The sequence below is a fragment of the Micropterus dolomieu genome, linkage group LG06 (genome assembly GCF_021292245.1).
Source record: "Micropterus dolomieu isolate WLL.071019.BEF.003 ecotype Adirondacks linkage group LG06, ASM2129224v1, whole genome shotgun sequence".
Lineage (NCBI taxonomy): Eukaryota > Metazoa > Chordata > Actinopteri > Centrarchiformes > Centrarchidae > Micropterus > Micropterus dolomieu.
In genome coordinates, this window is record NC_060155.1 from 20,090,875 (window position 1) to 20,118,055 (window position 27,181).

A 27,181-nucleotide genomic window follows, 5' to 3' on the forward strand; every position below is an offset into this window, starting at 1 on the left:
CTTCAGGCCTTCAGGAGCATTCATGCTTACAGAGAATATCCAGGCAGTCTGCCTCATATTTGTGCATAACAGGAATACCTCTGCAGGGGGGTTTTTTAGGTAAAAAGTTAGCTAAAAAGCATGCATTATGATTTATTTCACTGCGTGTGCTATCTTTTCCATTCAGTGAAAGTGTTCTATAGTCTGCACAATGCTAATGCACCTGGCTTTTACTGCGGTGACATTTGATCTTTCCAGGGAAACAGCACAATATGTGAGAAAACAAGAGGAAAGCAAACACTATTCATATTTTAGGCTGCCCTTAACAATAAATAATAGGCGACAATGTTATTTCATCATTAGTCAGTTTTATGTGTGAGAGCTGTCATATCCAGTTCAGTATTTTTGCGATTGTTTCAATAGGTAACCCCAATTATTATTCCTGCACAATCTTCCCATTGTGTGTAGGGAAAATTAAACCAGCTGTTTATACACCAGCTGGACAGAAACAAGGTCAGAGAGACCCAAGTGGCTACCAATGGAGAATGAAAACAGACTCTCAGGCTAGGGAGACGGTTTCCCAAAATAGTTGCTCTACTCTCCAAGAGCGGAAATCAGGGTTTGGTAATTTCTCTAGTTAGCCCTCTTGTGTTCTCTGGTTTCTGACAGCCATGGTGGCCCCGGGTCTCTCATATCCCGAGTGAGATATTAACAATCCATAAATGAGAGGAAACGGCCCCAGATACACTGTGGGCACATCCATCTGGCCAGGTTCCAATTGAATAAAAGACCAAAACAACAACTTTACATCTGAGGTTGAGTAAAAGGTGGTATCAAGACAGCAGTGGTTCTTCCGACTGTGCATCACAACACATCTTTATTGAGATATTAGTACAGTATTGTACTGTAGGAATGCTTCACTTTATTAATCTTAGTTAAGTCTTCATACAAAGGTTGGTATATTAATAAGGACATTTATCAAAAAGCAGATTTTGACAGTTAAATTACTCTATCAATGGTACAATAAGGCAGTTACGGAGTTGCTGAGTGGACAGAAATCATGACATGGCAGTGGTAATCTGAACTTTTCCTAAAGAGGCATAAAGGAATGATTTATTGCAAGTAAAAAGAACTGACTGTTGGAGACAATCATAAAAAAATACAATTGGATAATAACACCAGATCTTGCTGATTTGAAGACCTGAAAATACCCTTTGGAGAAGGCAACAATACTAAAAACTGCTGAAAAGTGGAGCACCAAGTGAAACACAATTTAACATGTTCTGCTCGTGACATAAAACAGATGGCACAATACTGTTACAAATCACTTTCATCCCACAGATAAAAAGAAGAAAGCACTCCCATTAATGTTCTTCATGATACAAGGCAAACATAAATAAGGCTTAAGTGTAAGCAATTTTTAATTTATGCGATCTATCCTGTTTTAAATTTACCATAGCAGATATGTTCCCCCAGAAACTCATAACATGAAGGACAAGTTAGACTTAAGATTGAAGACCCCCACCGACACAAATGTTAGAGCATAAACTGAAAAAAAAACAACACAAATTTGACAGCAGTCTTGGGAGAGTGGTTTTTATCATCAATGCACACTACCATTTGCACCTGTACCTACAACACTTGTGCCAAAAACACTTTTAAGACAACGAACGCTGCCGCTCGACTAAGACACTTGTTGTGATGAGCAAGAAGCTGTGGCTCACAGTGTTACGACACTCGCTGACATGCTTTGTGTCATCAGCGTCCTAAAAATACCGTACCACAGAAAGTATTCAGAAGGAATGTCTGAAAATATCTTCACTCCAACGCATATTTAGATGTTTTGAAATGCTGTATCATTGGTTTGGCTTGGTCCCATGTTCTCCATCACACAGTGTTACACTTTGAGTAAAAAAAAATCTAATTACTACACTGCATTATTGTAATAAAGCATTTTAATTTTCTACCATGTATTGTACATGTACTGCTCACAAATTTACAAAAAGCATCACAGCATTGGGGTCAAATGATCTTCCAAACATGATCCTGGATGTTAATATGAAACTTATCGCAACATGATAGTTCATTAAATCAGCTAAAGACAGAACTGTCTTATGGTAATCATACAGCCAATACCAGATAGGAAAACTATGGATTCAAATGGCATGTGGATTGGCATGGCCCAGTCAGAGCTGCTACAGCCGTGATGGGTTGCAGAGTACTATTTCACACCAGCTAAAGTGAGGTCGCTGCCCCAATCAAAGATACATCAAGGTAACATTTGAGTAAAAGCTCAGGGTAAACCCCGGGCCCCTGAATTCAGTGATCTAAACTGCACAGAATCTGTAAAATACTGGTGGGAATGAAGCCACATGATAAGAGCCAGTATTATCCATCTTAATATGCTTTTACACTGAAGGGAAGCCTTGGCTGCATTAATCCACTTAAGGCAAACCAGAGAGACATTAACAGTCACAGCCCAATGGAGATGAGGCTGTTTACATAGCACTCAGGAGTGCCAGAAAATATAATATGCCGTTGATTATTATTTAAGCAACATTATGTACCTGATGCCATCACAACTCATGCAGTCTCAATAGTGGTCAGAGCTCAAACTGCACAGTGGCACCACCAAGGTCAGTAGTTTCAGCGCGTTGTAAAGGCCAGTGGGCCTTTCTTTGCTCATTACGATTTGCTGGGGTTTTTTTTTAGAAAATGGTTGGTTGAATTGCTGAACTGTTAACAGAACAAGTGAACACATGGTAATGATGCGATCGCAGTCCACCCCTCACCTCCTCCCAACAAAAAGAATACAGCAACATTAACAAGCAAAAAAATAAACACACAAAGGCTAAGTGGCATCCACTACAATATAGTGCAGGGTTTTTTGTCCTTGAAGGGATTGTCTGAAGCAGGGATGCCCATAAGGAGAGGGTCATTTCTGGCGTGTTCACTGCAGTAGTTCATAAGGTCTGCAGAGGCCTTGGATACCTACAGAAACAATGGAAGACAAACAAACGGGGGGGAGTTAGCCAATCCAATGGTACAACAGGGCCAGTATCTATTGTTACATTTTCTCAGTGATATGTTATTCTGCAAAAGTATAAATTATTTTATTCTTTAAAAATGTTGCATTTAACATGTGACATTTACAAAAATTTGATGTATTTATACAATAAAAAACCAGAGCAGGTGTGAAATTCTGCTGCTGGTGGCAAGGTACGTCACACAAAATGTGTTGGATTTATTGCCACAATGAAGTGCAATGAAGATGCTCTGGAAGAGGTTGCGTGCTGCATGGTTTATCGCTGTACCGTACCTTTGTCCTCTCAATGCTCGCCTCTATTCTCAGCTGCTGCACCGTCCGCCGGGCTTGGGCGATGTTATTGGAACTGTGAGCCTTCGAAGACATCCTGGGAGATACAACACTGCAATGAAGGAAGACAAATTAAGAATGATGCAAATATTGTTTTTTCTTAAGAACCAATAAAACATGGACGTAAGGATATTCAGATCAAGAACTTGGCTGTAATGATGTCCGCTGCTTGGCAGATTGCAGAGCTGCTATAGTGCAAAAACCATCTTGTTTACTAGATAAAGTCAAGAGAATGAATAAGCAGAAATATAGGAGCATGAGCCACTAACATGGTCTGTGCAGGGAAGAGTGGCATAATAATAATCAGTCAGTAAATGATTTAACTACATGTACAGCAGAGGAGTGTGTTGTAAACCGTAGAGCTGTTTGTTTAATATGGGGAAACAACTCCTCTGCAGCGTTGTTCCCATAAGTCACCAACGAGGTTTCATCAAAAAAAGTACACAGAAAGCTGAGGCCTGAGCATATGCACAGTTTTTCTGCAAACAAGTGGTGAAAAATTTCAGTAGAATTTTATTCTTGTTTTATTCTTACATGCAGACCACCAGTTCCACATTGTTTCAGTGTGTACACTATGAGCTCAGCTGATAGCTGCTAAACTACAACAATGACTAAAAATATAACAATGCAGGATATCTATATTTAAACAAAGAGCTATGGCAATGTAAAGATCTCCGTGTGCAAAAGTGTATGTAACCGAGGGGCTGATGCGTTCAGAGTTGTGATTCCACTTCCTGCTAATCATTTACAGACTGGATGGGAACAAGCCCGGACACATCCTACAGCCCATGTGGGAGCTCTGGCTACAGGGTCTCTCCCCTGCGCTCCTGCTTCCTTTTTTATTGCCATTTGTCTTATTACTCATACAAACGCACACGGATCACCTTTAACTTTTTCTGCAACACACACACACACACACACACACACACACACACACACACACCTGCCTTCTTCTTGTGACACACCTTGCTTTCACCAAAACTTTTCTCAGTAGGAAACAGGAAGCTTCAAGAACAGTTTCTCAGAAGGTTGTAGTTACATTAACCAGAAAGCTTCTCCGACCTCGAGGTTTATTTCTATTCCAATTTACAATTAAAGTTGGCTGTTATATACTATAGCAGTTAAATTGTCTTTTGTTCCATCTGCATATTGTCATGTTTATGTCAATACTGTGGTGCATAAATGCTCAAAATACTTAATTCAGTAATAAGTGTGATTATTGTGTAATCAGGTGCCAGCCACAGTAACTGTGAATAAAAAAGGATAATATGGGAAGTTAAAGCAGTAAATCCAACAGAGAGTAACATGCACTCACTGCTTTTAGCAACCACAACATATTCTACTTAATGTTTGTTTCGTTTAACCCTGTCTGCACCCCGTTTACCCTTCAGGATGTAGTCCCTCCAGACAACCTCTGATGCTGTGGCTGGATCTCTTCATTTGTTTCAGGGAACAAAGACAGAGGGAGGAATAAAGACAAAAAACAGGAAAGGGAAGTGGGGAGGGAAGAAAATCTCCATTTTCTGACTCCATTTTCTGGGGAGTGCCTGATTAAAGAGTTTTATTTCCATCTAAAAGATCAGTAATCACTCCAAAGGAGCCAGAAAAAAACTCAGAGCTCAAATGTTATTGATAACGTGAAAGTGAGACATTACAATGCAAAGCAAGCAATCTTCGTAGGGAAATATTCTCAGTTAAGGCATAAAGGTCACACATGATGAGTGAGTGCATTCATTTTTACAGTCTGGAGGAGGTCTTTAGACGGAACTAATGCAGACTGAGCGCCACATGTTTGCTCCTCTGACAAACATCAGTGAAGTTTTAAAAAGACGTGGTGCATTACTAGAAAGTGACAAACATTGTATTACACTGCAAGAGTAGTTTATGGTGTTGCTTCAGACAGGTCGATACTTTTTTCAACCATAAAAATGTCACTTCTGGATGTGAAAATTGTCTCCATTGTGATGTGAATCCATGCTGACCACAGCTCCTTGTGTTTCAGACCCAAAGGACATTTTTCGGATGGGATACAAAGTCAGTCATTTGCAACAATAATAAACTCAGTGGCTTTCTTGAGAGAATGACAATCAGTATAACAAATGTTTTGTGCCAATCCTTCAAGTGGTGCACAGGGTATGTCACTAACTTCTTTTTACTCCGCTTCAAGCACTTTTCTGTCAGGTAAAAACTCAAGCCTCCTGGTGCTACCAAGCAAACCAGATTGCAGAGTTTATAAATTGTGCAATTTGCAAACAGTGCAGAATATGCTGACCAAATACAAGAATGAATAAAGAGATAACAAGAGAAGTGCAAACAGCCTTCACACGACAGGGCAGCCGTTAAGGCTGAGTCCTTACTGCAGCGGCCCAGGTTCGACTCCAACACAGGGGCCCTTTGCTTTGCTGCATTTCATCTCCTCTCTCTGATATAATTTAACTGTAACGCAGAAAATACAAAGGAATGTACATTGAAGGGATCCTCAAATGTGGTTTTCAAATGTGATTAACTAGAAGTCATATTTGTATGCATTAGGTGTGTAACATCGTATTTTGAATGAATAATGCCTTGCTACAAATATTTGCAGCAAATTTGAGTAAATAAGTAAAGACTTGTATTATGCGCTTCTTTACCAATTACCTTTTTACAGAGTAGATCGACAAGCTGGCAAGGCAGAAAAGTAGCCCTCTGATACCTTACGGCCGTCTCCATTCGTCACGTGATAGCGCATGACATGTATGAAAAAAAAAAGAACTAGTCTACCACTCTCTGCGGCCAAAATATCAGTTCAACCAGCATGTGGAGTAAAAGAAAGAGGCAGTGAAAGCCCACCGGCCCTCAGAAGGGATTTCTGCAGGCAAACCTGAGTCACCTCAGTCAAACTGTGCAACCCCTGTGATGTGATGCCAGCTACTACCAGCAGCACCAGCTTGACTGAAACTCTACGGGAGAGCAACAATGTGTGTGACCATGAGTGTGTGGCATTAAACACCACCACGTATATATAGGAGCCTTGCAAAAACGTTAACTCCAAGGATCAGAAAAAAGACCACCTCCTTCAAAGCCCACCCTATCACAATACACACACACATGCACACAGCAGCCAGGACCACCTACTGCACAGAGCTGCCCCCCCCCCCCCACTGCTCTATCTTACACACAAATCCACCCACACACATGCGATTCATTAGCACAGTGTTCAAAGATCCAAGAACAGGGAACCATTATGACTCAATGCCATTAACACCAACACTCAGAGATGAAACTGTGTGTGTGTCTTACACTACTACAACGCTGCATGCTCAGACCCAAAGAAAACTCTTAAATGTACTGCTGACGAACACAAACGACATCCATCAAAGGCTGAAAGAAGAGTCGGTCCTGTCAACTGTACAGTACGTGTGGTCCCTCCAGCAAGTATCTGAGGCTTTTCAGACCCGAGTAGCTTTTGTAATAAAGTTACACCGCTGGAAATAATCTGCTTTAGGGCTTATTGCCGCAGCACTTAAGACTTAACATGAGGTGGTGAGAGGTAGACAAAGATTGAGCTTTTTCCATGTCAAAAGCCTTCCATTTAGTTCACCCCATCATTTTCTCCCCTCTCTTTTGTGGTTTGTAGGACTATAAAAACAAAGTTAGCAACCATAGTTCACTCTTTGGGGGAAAATGATAATAGAGTATTTTGCTGCAGATGTAACAGCTGGCTTCATTAACTTACATAACTTGGAGAGGTCTTGGGTGGACTAAGACTGGAATTATGCTTTTGAAGATGAACACTTAAAAGAGTTTATCTTCACAGAGAACTATGGACTTACACAGAGAAAGGCATCATGGGTAAGCGTAGATCGCAGAGCAGCTGACACACACCCCTCCCAAATCTCAGTTGATCATATCTCAGTTGATAAAACTCCTGTCAGGTTTTGAAGTAAAGCAATGTTAACGTTATACTCAAAAATTGTACAAGTACAAAAAAAAAGCTACATGAATTTCTGGAAACACTGCAGAATGCAATCATGCACGTCCACTTACATGCAGACCACAGAAGCCAGTTTCAAGTAGGTGGTGCTCTGACAAAGCTAGTGACTGATTATTCATTTTGCTGAGAACTTCCCTTAAACAAAACTGAAATATCACCACTGATGCTTCATGGATTGTTGCAAAATTTGTAACAGTAACTTTGGTTATCCCCTGAACTTTCATCTGCAAAACTAAATACATTCTCACCAGCCTCGGCTAGACTTTGTGTTTAGTCCTAATTAGCATATAAATGTTAGTAACATGCTAAACTGAGATGGTGAACATGGTAAACACTATACCTGCTCAACATCTGCATGTTAGTATTGTCATTGAGATCATGTTAGCATGCAGATGTTAGCATTTAGCACAGCCTCACAGAGCTGCTAGCACAGCTCTTGGTCCATCCATCCATCCATCCATCGTCAACTGCTTATCCTGCGTACAGGGTCGCGGGACAGCTCTTGGTCTTGTATGAAAATAAAGAACTTTAATTTCTTATCTGCTAAAATCCAAATTAAACCTCCTGGTGTCTGTGTTGACTTCATATAGCAGCTGATGAGTAAAGAACAGTGAACTGTGGAAAGGCAATATTTGGAGTCTAGACAGATGTCTGGTGCTTTGAACAAAGGGGAGTTCAAAGAGTTGGGCCCCAGCCACAAGCCGCGATACTGGTTGTTGTTCCTTGTGTATCTGCACATACACAACTCTGTCATGTCTCTCTCATGTACACCCTTCCCCCCTCTCTTGCTCTGCAAGTAAGAGTTTCTCACTCTACAGGCAAAGCTAAAAGTAGCCTTCTCATACTCTGTTGGCAGTCAGCACTTTTCCAGCTGAATGAAAAACCGTCTCTTGCTACACCTACAACATGACCCCGTGCTGGAGTTCGCCACTGATCAGATATGATCAGTGTTCCTGCTCAGTGCTCTCCTGCTTTAAACACCAGCCTGTTCTCACTTGGTTACTGTGCTTATCAAACCCAATAATACTCAGTCATCAGTCCTGCTGCTGAGTTAAGTGAGATTGTGTTTATGAGACTCAGGTTGCTGTGTCTGTGAAAGAGAAAGGGCAAGGCGGGGAGGCAATGCTGTGGGCTCTCACTTTTTCACACTGTGAGAACCACCAGTGACATCACTGCTTTCCAACCAGAAAAGAGAAGAAGGTGTTGAAAAGGACAAATATCATTATGATGATGATGAAACCATAGGGACTAGAGTACCCTGAAGATCATCTGCACCACAAACCTAGGAAATTAATTCTTAAAACAAACAAAAAGTACTCCTTTGCTAGATTTGATCCCCCAAAACTGTCCACTTTATTCTCTGACACTAATCTCTCCATTTTAAAAAAAACAGTTTAAATTGGAGCTAACACGACTACTTGTTAAATCAATTAGTCAATCAACAGAAAATTAACAACAACGGCAACTATTTTGATAATTGGTGAATCATTTCAGTTGTTGAAATCAAGCAAAAATGCCCTATAATTGCTAGTTGCAGCTTCTCCAATGTGAGGATTTGATGCTTTTCTTTGTTCTCACTGCAAACTCAACATCTTTGGGTTTTGAAATGTTGGTTGTACAAAAAAAAGGCATTTTAAGATGTCACCTTGGACTCTCAGAATTTTCTATGATTTAGAGTTTAGTTTTGGCCCTAAGTTTACAGTAAGAGTAGTAAAGGCTATGTATAGAAGAGCATTAGGTTTATCAGCTGCATGCACGTACAGCCCACAGTGCAGAATATACAGCTGAGAGAAGCACAAAACTAGATTGTGTGCTTCAAGGGGAACTATAACGAGACACAGAGCTGCAGCACCACCCTGAGCTGTGTTTATGGCCGCTGTGATAAGTGGCGCTAACAGGACCCCGCCCAGGCCTCTGGCTACACACTCAGTACAAAGGGAATACTGGGAAACTCGACGCTCTCTCTGCTAGACTGTGGCCAAGGTGAAAGCACACATTTCCAGGAAAAGCTGCAGGACTGTGTAAAGGTTAATGGTAAATTGTGTACATTAAACATATGGTTATGCAAAGAACACACAATAACGTTTACTGTATCACGATGAAAACACTTCAGTCAGACTTAAACTCCCATACAGTAGCTTTTCAGAATCTGGCAAGCTGAACAATCCTGTAAATTCTGTGGCTTGACAGGGTAAAAAAAACAACAAAAAAAAATCCGGCATACTGCAACACAGGCTGCAGTGTCTAGACAGAAGACTAGACTGGACTCATTTCTGCAGGATTTCTAAATCCTAAATTCATGCGCAATTACTTGAGGCTCATTCTTAGTCTAAATAAACTATGAATGATTCCTTGTTTCAAGCACAGACTAGATGGCTGACAAGCTATGCTGCGGGAATTACACCCAGTTTATTATGAACTCTGTTCAAAAACACTTAGCCACTAATCAAAAAGCTATGCATGTCAAGTAAGATATGGTAAGCACATCTATGAGATAGCAAGGAGAGGAAGCTAATCAGTGTCCCTAAACACGATGATATTAAGAACAGGATTGTGGGAACATGACTGACTGCACATTCAGTGGCTGTTACTGAGAAGGAGCAGCAGGTGTGTCAGGCTGCCTGACATAATGACAGATAAAAGTGATAACAGAGGGGGCAAGTAACATTCTGGTATGTAAGGATTAAGCAGAAGCAAGAATTCACATGGCGGAATAGGACGATCTCTAACCAGGCAACCTCTAATTAGGCTCCACTCTCCACAGGGCACAATTCACACACACTCATCTACTTGACTAATTTAGAGTTGCAGAGTAATGGTGCTGCAAAAATTCATTGCACTTGACAGTTGTCCCTTTATCCTTTTCCCGTGCTAATAATTACATGGGCAGTCACTTGCTTTTGCGGAGAAATAGTGTGCGCATTTTCACGCCATTAAAACAGTGGCAAAAATTCTGTCCTTTACTTATTTCCCCTCTCTCTCTGCACCAGTGAGTTGGGTGGTAAAATGTGTCTCCTGAAATGCTGAGTAAGACTTTTTAAGCTAGCAGGGTCAGCCATCCTGTTAGCCTACTGTTGAGATTGCAAATTATCAGTTGTGTAATCCTAAATGTGGGTGCCGTGTGGTTTAAATGTTATGGCGAATATAGTGTAAGTGTAGTGTAGGCCTAATGGATACCTGCAGCAGGTGTAGAGGGGGGTCGGCCTGGGAAGACAAGAGTATAACACAGAACACCTGAAATTGATTTTCAAACATACATACGAGGTGCCCACTTAATATGAAAGACACATTCACCAAGAACCCTTTCTTCCCAAAACCATTGCTAGATATTTAGTGTAGGATTCGTGCATGTTTAATAGCACAGTGCATTACAGATGAAGATGCATAACTGCAGCGTCTCCAGTTCAAATACAGCAGGTGACCTTTGTTGCATGTAATTCCCAGCTCTCTCCTCATTAAAAACAATGCTTTACATTATACACTAAGTGTTGTTAAGAAATACAGTCTTCGGATGGAATGTTTAGGGACCTAATTCGCACTTCTAACAGAAACTGCAAGAGGCCCAAAGAAAGAATGACTGAATTGAGAGCAAAGCGTGACAATGACTGTGAGATGTTACTTCTTTCCATTGATGTAACTGTCAACTGAACTCCTTCCACAGGAAAGTCCGGAGGTAATGAGTCAACTATGTAAAAGGATTTGTTTATACTCAACAAGTATTCAGATACAACTCCTTGTTTTACACACAGGATGCCAAATGTCTGGGAGCAACACAAAAACAGACACAAAGGTCAGCCAGCGCCTCAGTGACATCATTAGCAGCGTAGAGTATGCACTAAAAATAGCCAACATGTCAGTGTTGTTGCTGGTTTCAGCTAAAAACGACTCCAGCCGTAGCTAAGTATTACTAAGCAAAATGCCAGCTGGGTATCATACAGATTAGCAAGGTCTCTGCAGTTTCCACTGAGGTGCCTATGAACCTCTGGTTCCCCAGTAATGGGCCATTATCAAGCCCAGAGCAGCCCAAAACAAACAGAGGCCTAGTGCAGATAATGCCCTTCAGACGTCACTGCAGACGCACAGAGGGTGACATGCAGGAGACACGGGCGACCTAGGCAGAGAGGCTGCCAGGCAGCATCTCTCCGCTCTGCCCCTCGGAAAACAAACAGCATTGTTGTCAAAAAATTGCACAAAAGAAAGCTTAGTGCAAGCCGAGTGGAGTTTGCTGGAAATGGATGCAGGGAAGGAATGAATGGTGGGGCAGAGGGCTGTAAAAAAAAATGTGTGCTTGCGACTGAGGGAGATAAGAGTGTGTGTGTGTGTGTGTGTGTGTGTGTGTGTGTGTGTGTGTGTGTCTCAGGGAGAGAGAGTTCAGCTGGAGAAAGCAAGCTGTGCAGCTGTGTGTATGTTGCATTTGGTTGCATGCCAAAAATCTGCTGCTGGCGACAGGAACGCCATAAAACTTAAAGCTATTGTGAGTGCTTTGCCTTTCGTCTCAGTCCCTCTTGCCTCTGAAAGCTACTATTCATGACGAAGGCAGGGAGATACTACACAATGGATCTCCATCTTTCACCCAACACTGCCCTGCCTATATGGAACAATAAACAAACGCATTCAGTCTTTCCAGCCTCCACCCCTGCACTGGTCTGACCACATTTACGTTCCTACTGCAGCGAAGGTGGATAACGGAAAGCCAAATTTCTGTAGCCCCTCTTCCTGGAGCTGAAGTAGGAGGTGTTGAACAACAGCATGCATGGATGGAATAATTGATTATGCCCTGGACGTCACATAGCTCATTAGAAAACAACGTAAAGGTCATAAAGGAGAGTTTGTTTGTTAAGAAAGGAGGAAATGGGATTAGTCAGAGGGTGACATAAATGTGGATGAGGTGTGTGTGCATTTGTGTGACAAAGACTGTCTGTGTGTGTGTGTGTGTGTGTGTGTGTGTGTGTGTGTGTGTGTGTGTGTGTGTGTGTGTGTGTGTGTGTGTGTGTGTGTGTGTGTGTGTGTGTGTTAGAAGGTGCAAAGTCCATTTTGGTGAGTGGATATTTGCATGTAAAATACTCTGACATCAACAGCAGCTACCAACCCTGTTAAACAGGACAAAGGGATTAGTGGCGGAAAATGCAGGCAGCATGATTTCCTCTGTCAGGAGGGTTAGACAGAGAAAGAGAGAGAGGGAAAGAGAGACAGAGGGAAAGTAAACAGAGCTTTCCATACCATCAGAAACTTTCAACGAAAATTCACTTTTCATTTCACATAGTGGTGAAATTCCCGTTTGGGACATCCACAGGAGGATCCCAGTTCTACTGCCTAAGAGAAGAGACACAAAGCTGTGGAGTCCCTTGGCTCATAGAGAGACAGACTCACACTAATGAAGCATTTCTATAAAAACAGCTGATTTTTAAGAGCAACCCCTCTTTTAGCACCAGAACACTGGAAAATGGATTTATAGTTTTGCATTAAGGGATTACAGCATAGCTTTAGAGCCTACATGGAGCTAGTGTAGCTGACATGTGCCTCTAAATCTAAATACATGTCAGGCCTACACCATGTGGAAACCACAAGAACTGTGATTGGTCAGCATGGCCTGTTTGTGTTTTCTCCTACAAGCTTTGGATGACAGTGGAAACTGTTAAATGAACAAAACATTGAAGAAAGGCTCAGTCATTTTCTCCTTTTCAGCAACACAAGTCTAGAAAACCCTTTATATAAAAAAGGCGTTTGCAGGCAGTACTCTCCTATTTAGTGATGAGACAAAGCAAACTTTCCTGCTGTCGCTCTATATCACAAAGCGAATGTAAACTCTGTTACTGTGAGGAATATAATCATATAATATGGATTTTCAACAATTTCAAGATGTCACATTGTGCTCTGGGAAATTGTGATGCGCCAAATGAAATGATTAGACGTACTGATTAAAGTCTGGTGACAGCCACAGATCCTGGATATAAGGATATAAAGAGAATTTCAGCAAATGCAATTGCTTTTGAAATCAGAAAATAAATACAACTTAATCGATAATGAAATGAATCGTTAGTTGCAGCCCTACTGTACTGTACTAGGCGAAAACACAGATCACAGCTCTCTCATGACAATCTTATAAAACCTAAATGTAGCTGAATGTCAGTAAATGTGTAGGTATAGGTGCACGTGTGTTAGAATAGATTTGTGCATTCATATACACACATATTATGTTTTAAAACTGTGTTATTACTATGTAATTAGATGTTTGGCACTGCAACAATAGCTACCACTTATGAATGCAAATGAAACTGCAATCACATTCCATGGCATAACTCATAACTCCCGTTGCACAAGATATTTGGGGAGGTTTCCTTACTCTAATGTGTGGCTCTGAGGGTGAAAATGATTTGCCTACAAACTGCTGACCCTTGACCTCACAGGTCAAAGTTCAAAAGGCCAGCTACGACAGTGTAGGTATCATTTTCTTTCCTGAGTCTGAGCAGTTTCCTTTACTTGTGTGTCATCTTTGAACTTAGATAAGATACAAAAAAGGTGAAACCTGAAACACTTTCAATTTAGTTTCAAGAGTCATAAACTACCTCTAAGACATATTATTGGTCTATTTTCAACAGGACACTCCCAGATCCCCTGTAGCTTGATGGTAGTACTGTACAGGCTCTTAAATGTGTTACTTTAATCATATCTCAAACAAGCCACACAATGCTGAAAGAAGCAACTCTAAAACACCTCAGCCTTTCTTTAGCCTACAGGAAGCATGTGATAACTTTAGGATTTATGAACAATAAGTCACATGGTCTCATATTGTCTTTATCTGTAGCAACGGCCACGTATATTTCAGGACCCAAAGATCAACATTAACTGCAAGCTAGAAGGGACATTTCTGAAAAAACAAGGACAGGAATGACAGGCATGAGATTTTTGCAAGTGACCACTGGAGACAAGTTGCATGAGCAGTAACTTGTGGGCACGCACACACACACACACACACACACACACACACACAAAAAAAAACAGGAACAAGTTAGTGGGAAATGGGTATAACGCTGATGCCTAATCCCTCGAGTAAAAAAGTAGAAAAAATGCAACAGTCACTGTGACAAATGCACATTGACAACATTATTGGAGCACTGACTCAGGTGCAAACATAAAAGCGTTGTTAGATTTAATATCTACTGATGATTTCCAAACTTATTAGCACTATCAGGTCATGACTACACTCTCAATAAACTCTGTAAGCATTTACTCTGCTACAGTTTCCAAGGCCAGTTGACAGAGTTGAAGGCCTTCAGTGCTGAGCGGGAAGAGGGACGAGGCTAGGACAAAAGGGTCAAGACCAGAAAGAACAGGAATGAAAGCAAAAAGAAACTTTGTGTTGCAAATAAGTCAAAGTTTGCTTAAGGTTGACTTTCCTGTTTCTTACCTTCAAGAAAGGAAAAGTACAGCAACCTTCCCAAACCACTCAGTTACTATGTGGAAAATTCCACCTAACAACTGTGTAGATTGAAAGAGAATGGATATGCAGGTACTATGAGTCATTCATTGATTAATTTATGCTGTATTTGCACTTACCCATATGAGACTAAATTAAAGGAGTACTCCAGCAATTTAGTGTTAGACTTTCATATATTTGGGAGACTGACAAGAGACGTATTTAAAAAAGAAATTGAAGCAGCAAAGGCTGAAATATTCTGACATTTTGTCCCTAGTAAGGGTCAAGCTTAAAAAATGACTGGATCCTACGTTTCCCATTGTGCAACAGGGTAGAATCTTTCATTAGACACTCCCTGACTTCTAAGTGCCAGCTTCTTTCACACTCCACACTTCCAGTATGTAACACGGGTTTTCTGTTAATAAGAGAAAAAGACTACAGCCACGCTAGCGGCTCTGTGAAGCTGTATTTAACCACAGCGGCGCTTTGAGCTAAACGCTAATGTCCACATGAAAATGCTAATATGCTGATGTTTAGCAGGAATAATGTTTACCATTTTTGCATGTTAACATTTGCTAATTAGCACAAAACACTAGTACAGACACAGGTGGGGGGAATATTATCCGTTTGGCAGGTATTTAGTCATTATCAAAGTATTTGTATATACATTTTTGAGAAAATCTTTTGACCTCATGGCGGCACTTGACACTTCTGTTTAGATATTTCACTCAAAGCCACAAAAGTGGTACTAGATAAAAGGACGGGGGATAACCAAAGTCATTAAGCGTCATCATTCATGGTCCATTAATGTCTGTACAAACATTTATGCCAATCTAATTAGTAGATGTTGAGATATTTCTCAGGATAAGTGAAAACTTTGACCTGCTGGTGGCGCTAGAGGAAAAGTCAGGTGATAACCAAAGTCATTAGGATTCATCCTCTGTGGTCTGTGTATATCAGGAGTGGTAGAGGTATTTCTGGACAAGTGTTGTACTGAACTTCCTGTGTAATATCGTTGGAGCACCTCTTTATAAATGGGAAGTGAATTAAAGGTTGAATGCATGAAAGAATCTTATCACTGCATAAAATCCCATGCAATGAAACAAAACTATGATGTCATCAAGATGCTGCATGAAGGGGAATTCAATGTGACTATTGGGAATATATTCACCAGTCATACTACTCACAGCAAAGTCAAAAGTACCTTTGGTTTCCTTTTTTTTTTTAAAACATCTGCAGATTTACAGAGGATACAGAGAGGGAAAGTGGAGGTGAACTGAAAACTAATTCAATTAAAACAAGTCAGATATATTAAGTAGATTCATTTTGTTTCAAGACACTTAGGACAGCAAGGCATGAAAGTTGAAATTATTTAAAATACATCAAGATAAGAAGCAGACAGACTTTCAGACAGACACATTAACTTACACACAGCCAGATTGACTTACGAACCCTCACCCCTCAACACACACACACACACACACACACACAAAGGGGTCTGAGTTACTATTAATCAGAAACCACATGAAGGGCTGCTCCTCCCAGCAACTACTGCAACTCCGTTCATCTAACAGTTTCAAAGACATGTCTGGTGGAAGAAGAGGCTCACGCTGTGGGTCAGACTGAGGCCACTTCCTCTGCAGCCCACCCGAATCCCTTCAGAAGTGACGTTTGCCGTTGACGTTTCATCCTCCCTTCATCTCCTTTTACATCCTCTCCCTTCATGCTCTACTCATTTCTCAGCACGAGTAGGTCATCTCTGAGGTCACTAGGTCCACCTGTCTCATTCATACAAGTAGTTTTGTTTATTTTAAAAAGGGCCTGTGGACACTTTGGAGTTAAAATCAATAATCAATACAGGAGAACCAAAATGTGTCTCTCTTAACTGTGTTCAAAGTAGAATGTGTTAAACAAAATTCTACGGTGGTAAAGTCTTTAACATATAGGGATGTGTGTACACCGAGATGTAATCGTTGTTTCCAAATGGCGTCAGTATGAAATGTCTGAGTTGCAGATCCTGCAGATTGCTCCTGGTGAGAAAAAAAATCTTCCACACAATCAGATAACTGTCTCGTTTTCCAATAAGACGCCCGTGGAGAGAGAACATTGCCTGTTTGTTACAGTTCAGAGAGGTAACTGCACAAGGAGCCACTGTACAAGAACGGTTCCTGGACAAAATGCAAGGCCTTGTTCCATGGTGCACCAGAACAGAGAAAATAGCTATAAATCATAGTCAAACAAAGCCTTGCAGCTCTTTAAACTTGAGTCAATTTGACAGAGGGTGAATGAGCCACCTGATTTCAGCGACTGAAGAGACCCTGAGACTGTGGGCAAGGAGACAGGCGGTGATTGTGCATCTTTCTGACACCTGTTTCTGCTTGTTTTAAACAGAGACATGTAGTGTGGTGTCGGACAAAGACTTTGGGGCCCGAGGACTTTAAAGAGACAAAAAAAGGGTGCAGATTCTCCTTCAAAACACGAACATGTGTGAGCGCAGACACTTATGCGGTGCTACAGGTGTCAAGCTCCTTTCCAGAGTCCCAACTAGGCTTCAGTGCAGAAACACACAAACATACACAGGCCTTTGTTTGGGATACCAGCAAACTTCCCCATGGACCCATAAAGGGCACTAAAGAAATGAAAGAATCCATCAAAGTGAAATGCAAAGCTTCAGCTGCATCTTAAACTTTCCTCCAGATACGTCAAAAGCACATACTACTGAAAGAACACTGCACACTATCAACATATTCAGGACTTGTTGTTAACACACAATAGAAGTCATATCCATTCCTATTCCTCCTTACCTACCTGACAGGAAGCGTGTTTATGCTGGCTCACAGGATATGCCCATATTTGGGCTACGGTCTTATGAAATGCTGTGTACGTCTAATGAAATAACATAAGTGAGGACAGCTTGTGTCCTTACAATAAGGTGTGACTTTCTTTGAGTGGGAGTACTTCAAAGCACTTCGCCCAGCCCAACCAGACTAGAATTGCCTCTACATGACATTCCAACAAATATGACTATACAGGAAAGGGTGCAATCTTTACCGTTATCACATGTGCAACACTTTTAATAGAGTTTCATTTATATTTAAATGCATGAATAGAGAGCATACATGCAGGATGCATTAAATCATAAAGTTGAAAGGTCACAGGAAGAAAAAATATATACTTTTAAGAAAATTATTTTCAAAATGTTAAGGATTGAGACTCTGTAGATGTTTTAATACCCAAGACATCATATGTTATCTCTAGAATAATGTTTTTTTGGGCAAACATATTTTTAGCTAGAATCATATCACAGACATGTCCGCATCTATTGGCTTTAATTGTGATCTTTATTTTTCTTCTTTCTTCTTTTCAGAATTCATGTTAATTGTTTTTGGCTTCATCTGTACTGGGGTCTTGTCTGACAGCACCTTTAATTTAAACAACGCATATTATTATTAGCAGCACAGCGCTAAGTGTTGTAACTACAGAGAGGTTTCCAACAAACAGCACATCATCTAGAGAGTGAACGTGTGTTAATGACACTATGTTTGTGTTGGTTACTATAGAGTCCTTCCAGTAAACAATCCAGACAGTAACATGATCTACAGGGGTGCGCACACACTATCTGAGCTGTCCGACAGGACAAATGATTGACAACGTACTCACGTCACAGGTGCAACACACACAACTCTCTCTCTCTCTCTGCAGGAAATGGCCTCTCTCGCCTCTTCCATCTCACTCATGAGAATAAACAGAAATGACAAACTGCAATCGATACATTTAGTAAAAGCTTACAGTGTGTTTGGAGCACAGACTATAAAGGTTGGAGACACAGATGTTTGTGTGTGTGTGTGTGTGTGTGTGTGTGTGTGTGTGTGTGTGTGAGTGAGAGAGAGAGAGAGTGTGTTAACAAGCAAGAGGGAGGCAGAAATACAGATAAGGGGGGTAACTGTCATTAGGTGGACATGGGCGACACAGGAACGTTGGCTTTCCGCTTGGCACCATGTGGGCACTGCAACTAATGTAAACACTTTCACTTACAGGCATAGCTGAAAGCACCTTGTCACATGTTCTGCCTTTTGTACCACTGAACCTTTCCTAAGCAGCCAGCAACTACAGGCAGGCAGGAGGCAGTCAGAGTGCACCACCGTGTGGCAGAAAGAAGGTACTGTACATTTGTTCGTTATAATAACCATGTTATTTAATTTCAAGATAGAAGTACTATCTATCTAGTATTTTGTGTTTTGCTTTCGTCTACTTTAACATTCTTTCATTATTAATAATAATATATGTAAACACCAAACAAAGCTTTCATGCTGAGTATACTTATCATACACAGCAGCAGTGTTTCCTCTTGCTCAGAACTACTCAAGGGGGCTGATTTCAAACTATGTAAAGTATTTAAAACACACACACAGCTCTCAAAGCAGAACCCACAAAATGTGCTTTAAGGCCTGTTGTGTTGTGAGACACACTATTCATCTGTTCCTACAGATAGCTGTTGGGTGTTAATACACTGCCAAACATCATCCACTCTTGTGATATTACCACTGGGGTGGTAGCAGAGCACCGGACCACAAAGCAGGAGAAGTATCCTCCTGCTGATCACCTTCAGGACAGTCAAAAGTTTTCCATCCCGGTGTTTTTGTTCTTGAAAAGTTTGCCCCGTTATAATTTGGAAGCAATCTCTTTCCTTTTAAAACCTAACCTGTTTGTTTGCAGTAGCAGGTGCCCTCTCTCTCCCCAATCACAAGGTAACATGTAACAGCAGGTAGACGCCAGGGAGACGTCCTTGCATGTTGCAGATCACAACAGGCCTAAAAATAGACTTTCTGTTGTCAGTCAACGCTCATCTATAAATAACCTTTAGTCCCGTCCTTCTCACTCATTTACACGTTATTCTCCTGTCTGTCCACAGCCCGTATGAACAGAAACACACACAAACAGTTGATTCCCAGCTGAGAGCACAGGAACTGCAATAAAATTTTATTAGAGTTTGAAATTGAAGTGTCAAATTAGGCTGCTTATTTTTTTATCAATTAATATAGATAAATCATTTCAACTATTTTAAAAAAGAGTTTACAATGACACATAAAATATCCGTTTGGTTTTTTTTTTTTACAGAAGACATTTCGACGTGGTATAAACAATAAAATAAAATTTATAAACTCAATGATTGCTGCTTCAGTTTCAGGGTCCTGTGATTGTGCATGCTGCCTCAGTATCACACTTTCATGGCTCACTGCGACACTTAAAAACAACAGAGTCATTGTTGATGTTACTAGTGACACCTGTGCTTTACCTGCTATGACAAGTCAACATGTCTGCTGTTAAAAAAAGGCCCAAGGAGAAAAGCAGCTCACATTTAAGAAGCTGGAACAGACTAAAGTTTAGGACGAACTGATTATAAAAAAAAGCCAGCATGTCCTTTTCTGTTGAACGACAAATGAATTCATTCATTCAATTAATTTCAGCACTGATTGGAAAACTGGCTTTTTTCCCTCCTGATTTGACCAGATTTTGTTTGGATCACTGGTTGTGCATTCAAAAGCAGTTGGTTTAAAGCAGATGTTTCTTGAGAAAAAACTGTGTAAACTGCAAACATCATTATACAGCATTATAAGTTAACATCGAATGTTCAAATTTACATTATCAATTAGATAATTGCATATTTGTAATCATCTCATTTTGATTTAATATTTCTATCACACACACGCTACACATCTATAAATGACTGCTATGATACTCATTAAACCAGATATCTCCTTTTTTCCTTTATCTCTGCTTAGTTTTAATCCTCCATACCTCCATACTAAAAAGGCAGGAATCTGTGTGTGTATGTGTGTGTGTGCGTGCGTGCGTGCATCATTTTCAGTATTCCAGTGGTGAAAGTTCTGTACTTCTGTACTAAGGAGTACTAAGCAGCAGTGTTCATACTGTTTCATTTTATCTCTATAAAGTATCTATTATATATTAAATTATTTATATACCTCATTTTGTTCATTGATACTTAATCGAATGTTCTTTATTATTTTGCACTTTAGTGTTTAGGCAAAAATAAAAGGCACTGGTAGTCGTACTTCCACATTGTTGGAATGGGGTTAAACTCCCTGCGGTGTCCTTGCTCAACTGCAAACTAACAAGAAGCCTACCATTTCAAGTTAACCAATAGTTCATATTTCAGACTTACTTCTTGCTTGATGAGGCGTAAGGCATTAAAAAGCACTGCACCTGCATCTAAAATGCGCAGGGAGGCGTCACATCGGCCCCTGTGAACGGGCACTGCACTACTATACTGAAACAAAATGACAATTGAGTCAGATTATCAGGCTTAATTATCAGCACATCTGCTGCAAACACTCCCTGATTCCGCCGAGGAAATTCTTCATAAATACAAACAAGCAGTCAGCTTCTCAGCTCATTTACTAACCTTGACAGTTGTTGCCAATCTAACCTCAGATCAGTGTCTACGAGGAACTTCAACCTTGGACATAGTTTACACTCTAAACATACCTATCTTATCTGCTTCCTCCTCTCCGCCCAATCAGAGTTGAGGATGAACAGCCGTGTTAAGCGCTGGCAGCAAACTGAGGCCTCCTGAACAACCTGACCGAGTGGATTTCTTTGGGTTTGTAATTATGTTAAGGTATTATGCTGCAAAGCAAGGTTCCTTTACACGAATTCCATTTTTCTTGATATGCATCCACAATTAAATATGGTGTGTCACTGACACTCCTTTTATTCATGTGTTAAATTTAGATATTCAATGCAGTACTGCGAAACAGGTTGCTGATTGGTCGATAGCTATGGTATAATAAAAATTCACAACAGCTGGGATGTACAATAAATATTGTATAATGCTTGTGCACAGTTCAGTATCACAACACAGCTGAGAAAACAACACTACTTTAACCTATAGGAAGATAACCTGCTAAATCTACAAAAAAATCGAGATGGCGCTGATGAGTTGAACAGTTTCCCACCATGATCTGTTGGTTTGCACCAGCTCAGAATCCACACACTGGTTTCACTCTGTAGAAATATTCCTATGTAAGTGTGTTTTCCTTTATATACTGGATTTCTGTGTTAGCTCCCAACATGCTATCACAGGCCCCCAGCGTTTGGTAGGCAACGGCAAGTCACAACATACCACAGGCTTTTTTCCCAAAAAAACGCCAGTGAACACATCGCAACTGAAACTGGTATTCATAACTAAACATTCATTGGGTCCAGCTTCCCAGATGTGAGGATTTGCTGGTTTTCTTTCTTTGTTAGCAGAATATTTGTTGCTGGTTTTTGCAAAAGAAGCAATTTTAAAGATGCACTTTTTTTCTTGATTAATCGATCAGTTGTTTGGTCTATAAAATGTCAGAAAATGGTCAAAAATGTCAATCATAGCCCAAGATGATGTCTTCAAATGTCTTGTTTTGTCCACAACCCAAAGTTATTCAGTTTACCGTCATAAAGGAGTAAAGAAACCAGAAAATAGTCACACTTAAATAGTTGTAATAATATGACTCATATGACTCCAATTAATCGATTATCCTAATAGTTGGCGATTAGGCCTAATTTAATAGTCAACAACTAATCGATTATTTGATTAATCATCGCAGGTCTAGAAAACTTGATATAAACCTTGAACTCAAACTACATTTATTTGCAAAACATCATGAGCCACAATACACTGACTTGAGAATAAAACTGTGAAAACTGAATGAGCTTTGAGATGAGCTCTGTAGCTGTGAGCAGGAAGTAGTGGTAATAAAGCAAAGCATGGTTTCTCCTTCCATGGGTGATGGAGATGTCAGTTCCACCTTTCTGTCTGTCGGCCGTCTCCCCTGCTCAGACAGACAAACACGACTACAGCAGCTCTGCACAGCGAAGACCGCTGAATGACGATGCATCAGAATCAAAAGATCTTGACACATTTACGGGAATGAGAGGAAATTAGGTCTGTTACGCTGCCCTTCTTACCTATCTGAGATGGTTGCTCTGACAACACTTCCTGCTTGGTTTAGCGAATGTGTACATGTCGACCAGATTAGTAATGTGAGCACTGAGAGCGCCTTACTTCCTGGACTGTTCTTACCTCTGTGCTTTAACATTTCATTCCCTGTAGTTTCTAATTAATATTTAAATTATGTTATTACACATATTAATATCTTGGAAAATGTGTCTGCTTTAAAGCTAATTTTCTATTGAATTGGTCTATTTTGTACCAATAAAATAAGGATTCAGTAATGCTCGGTATTTCATGAAAGCAAGAAATTCTGCTGCTAAACCAACAGATGGGTGTGACCGTGTATCTGCAGTGTCACCACCAGTCCTCTCAGCACATCTGCTCCTAAGAAGGGTGGAGTTCAAGTTCAAAGCACTAAAGGTCTTGTGACTACCAACACGCACAATGCAGAGCACACCCACAGACACACACCCCAAACACCAACTCCAGCAAGCCTTTCAAGGCTGTGGTACATCTTTACACATCTCTGAACTACAGATTACAGTTCTGTTTACTGATGATAATAAACAGATGGGAGTGTCTGTTTTTGGCTAACCCAGCAAATTAAATGGATGATAAATCAAGGTGCTTTATCATATTGGTGCAAAAAAAAAAAAAATCCAGTAATGCCATGATGCGTTCCTGATTACTGACAATACACCCAGAGATGACGGAAAAAACGCAGTTAACTTTGGCGTAATCTCAAATTGATATAGTTCCACGGTATATCATTATATTGCTAAAAGCTACTGTCAAGAACCGAAAGTTTGCATCAAATGTCTCCTTAAATTTGTAATCCAGTTAAATTATTCTTTGATCATATAGTTACTGACATTTTAAACTGCCAATTTTAGTGTTTAATATTCAACATTTGTTCAGTACAAAAATCATGACTACGGCCGTGACTAATTATTATTTTCATCATTTATCACTCTGTCAGTTATTTTATTGATGAATCTATTAATGTTTTTTTCTGTCTTCAGACGTGTTTACTTCTTAAAACTACACGCTCATCAGAACGCTGGCATTGACAACTAACTGAAAGTTCTTAAATGTCAGTAACATTTAGGATTCCAACTACAAACCTTTTTTGTTATTATGTTTCTAAATGAAACTCTTCATCTAGAAAATGTCAAAAAATAGTGTAAAATGCATGTTTCTCAGAACATTTTTAAACTGCTTGTTTTATCCAACCAACTGTCCAAATATCCAGTTTGCTGTCATATATGAGGGTAAGAAAAAGCCTCAAATCGTCTAATTTGAGAAGCTGATTAATTGAAACAGTTGGTGATTAACTTTCTGCTTATAAGCTGATGTGATTAACCAACTAACTGCTTCTGCTCTAAACAGATTCAAACAATACCAAGTTAATTAAACGACAGAAATATCACATTTGATGAGCATGTAGTTTCAAGATTACTATGAGTGTGTGAAAACAGAGAGAAGAAATGTTGTGAATGTTTTCTTTGATGAGGCAGAAACATACACTGTAGTGTCAAGAAAATGTGTGAATCACTCAGCCAAGCAAGGATGTGCACGCACAGGCACGTACACACTCCAACTCCTACTTCAGCAAACTCTGTACGATGACAGACCTGCGGGGAATCCACAGACGGCACTATGAGGAAACAGAGCCTGGCTGCTGAGAGGCTTGGAAGGCGGAGTTTGCAACTGAGCTGCCAATCGAGTCAGGCTACATTCAGTGTCAGAGGAGATGCACGCAGCTTCCAGAGCAGCCTGTTGGTTGAAAAACTTTTACAGTATTGGTTACAGCTGCGTGTACCACCTTCCCACATGTTCCCAACAGTTTGTCCATTGTTCCACAAGTTAAACTTATCCTCTGCTCAATCTCAAACCATACAGTATATTTGTTTTTCTCCTAACTGATGCAAGGATTAGGCAAGACACTGTTCCCATTTCGACCACCAAGTCCCCTCCTACTGGTACTAATCAATTTACATGCATCACACGTCACATTAAATCCTGCCAGCAATCCGGGCTATTCTACTCAGACTCAACTCCGAATGCAGCCCATGCCACCAAAGCTGGAAGGGAGCTAGCGAGTATAAAAGCGGGAGTCTTTCATGTCAAAGGTCACACACATCTCAATAAGCATTGCCCTAAAAGGAACTGGCCTGTCCTGCCCATTCAAATGAAGGGAGGAAATGAGAAATCTGTGTGAATGCACAGAAGTGTTTGTTCCAACGAATTGCACCAGACAGCCTTATGAAGTGACCTGACAGCATTAGACAAAGCAGCTGTTCGTGGACGTCACCATCTTCATTTATAATTTTTTTAAAAACCAAACACATGGGGCTGCATTTTACTGCTTTTGCCAGTCATACCAGTGTATGTGGGTCACGAGCACACGTTCATGTATCAAATATAACCAGTGGGTGCCTTTCATGAGAAAGACACTGGCACAGATGTTGTCGCACATGTTCATAATCTGTATGTCTGTCACTTCATCTCCTCTGAATTCTGAGGCACTTCCTCTTGGCGAGTGTCTACCATAAAGCTGTTCACGCCTTCATAATAAAACTTTGTGCATGTTACACTGAACCAAACCCCTGTCATCAGCGTGAAGGGAGAAAGTGCGTGAGATCCTCAGCTTCCAGTGTGTGGTGCGACCCACTCAGGGTCGATGGACGTTGAGAGGAGGCTTTGATGGCGGTGAATGGGGTACTAATGAGTTGGCCTTATCAATGGCTGGTCTGTATTCTGCCCTCCTAATGGCCAGGGGAAATCAACAGAGCTGTTGATGCTCCATGTAAACATCTCAGCCACTTCCCTGTGTGGGGCCTCCACTTCAACCATGATACTGGGTTCATAATGTAATTGGTTCGTGTTGGAGTACACTTGCCATGTTGCAAGCCATTGCCCATTTCATAATCGACAAATGTTAAGGAAGTGGCTGGTGTGCATGTTTATAAAGTGCTATTCTGTTCTGGAAAAATCTATTCGCTTTCCAAAATAAGTCATTATGTGGCAAACACAGTAGGTGGGGCCTGTGGGGAATAACCAGGGCAGAAGGCCCAGACAGCACTGTGCTGGCTGAGTAAACCTTGAGCTCAAGCTATCACCTGTTGAATACTATATTCATGAAGCAATCCCATATTTATGTGCGTGGTCATAAGAGTCACAGATAAGGCACAGATATGTATAAATTCGCTCTTGTGTCACCTGAGTGTTGCATAAACGGATGAAGAAACTGTGAAAAGCTGTCAGCAATGACAGTAAAAATGTTCAACAGCTCGAGCCCAACTGTTGCTTCAGGGAAAAGCGCGTTAATGTGACAGTTCATCGACACATGGCAGTCTTACCTGGCCGGGGTAATGGACAGTCAGGTCTTGCCGTGTCTCCTTACACTGAAGCTGAACTGTATCCGTCAACAGACTGGGAGGAGACCTTTCCCTCTGCTGTGTCGCTCACGGTGAAATGTCACAACTACACTAATGTGTTGACACACCAAAGACTGTGGAAAACCAGCTCTACGTGGACCTCACTGGCGACTTCAAAGCTGCTGATTCGTACCGCTTTCACTTTCCGCTGACGGTTGGTGTTAATATATAATTGTCGTTTACTTTTTCTGCCTTCCCAGTACGACTGGTCCCCCCCTCTCCTTCCCTTTTCCTCCGCCACTTGGAGGTTTCGCGACGAGAACAGTCGAGTTTAGTCGGGAGGAGAAAGGCGGACCAACCCGAAACCCGGGCGGATGTTCACCAGCGTCAAGTTACCTGCTGCCAATATACTACTTCCTGAGGAGATTTTCAAAATAAAACGACGTTGAGCAAGTACAAAATATATAAATATATATATAAATTTACTTATTGACAGTAAATACAAATTTGAAGAAGCTCCCTGCTAGTGTTTCCAATTTAGACAAACCTATAACGTGTTACTGCTCCGAAGATGAAGATGTCGCCGAGTGCTTGCTTAAGGTGGGAATTTTAAGGTCTCTAAATAATAATCACACAAGAGTACTGTCTGGACTTGCTTTATATGAAAAGTGCAATGAGAACTTCTGTTGTGAATTGGTGCTATACAATAAAATTTAATTGAAAGATTAATTAAGGGTTAGGCGCTTCTCTATGATCTGAGAAAACTAGCTTAAGTTCTTTAGGATGATTTTGTATGCGTTGTATTGTGAAACTAATACAAGGCAGAAAAACAAACTGAAAAACAAGTTCCTGAAAAGTTGGCATTCCTGACATTTTTTACCTCACAACAGCAATACTATATGTATAATACTGTATGAAGTGATTTTATTTCTAAAAAAGGTAAAAGCTTAATGGGGAGGTTAACTGGACACATTGGACAACATTTTTCCATATTCCAGTGGATTTAACATTTTCCTCTGAAATGTAGTAGAGTGAACACCAAATCTCTTGAAGATAATACTATGTAACAGCACATGAAAATGCAGACATGTCAACTTTATCT

At 40.6% G+C, this 27,181-nt stretch overlaps 1 protein-coding gene across 1 annotated transcript; it reads right to left on the bottom strand.

The window, feature by feature from the left end:
- Positions 1 to 824: 824 nt before the first annotated feature.
- gng12a (guanine nucleotide binding protein (G protein), gamma 12a) lies at positions 825 to 26,429 on the bottom strand. Its single transcript, XM_046052376.1, has 3 exons — positions 26,062 to 26,429; positions 3,299 to 3,407; positions 825 to 2,970 (listed from the first exon to the last, which is right to left on the bottom strand). Exons 2-3 carry the CDS (start codon positions 3,389 to 3,391, stop codon positions 2,845 to 2,847), a joined length of 219 nt encoding a protein of 72 aa, XP_045908332.1. The 5' UTR covers positions 3,392 to 3,407; positions 26,062 to 26,429; the 3' UTR covers positions 825 to 2,844.
- Positions 26,430 to 27,181: the final 752 nt, after the last annotated feature.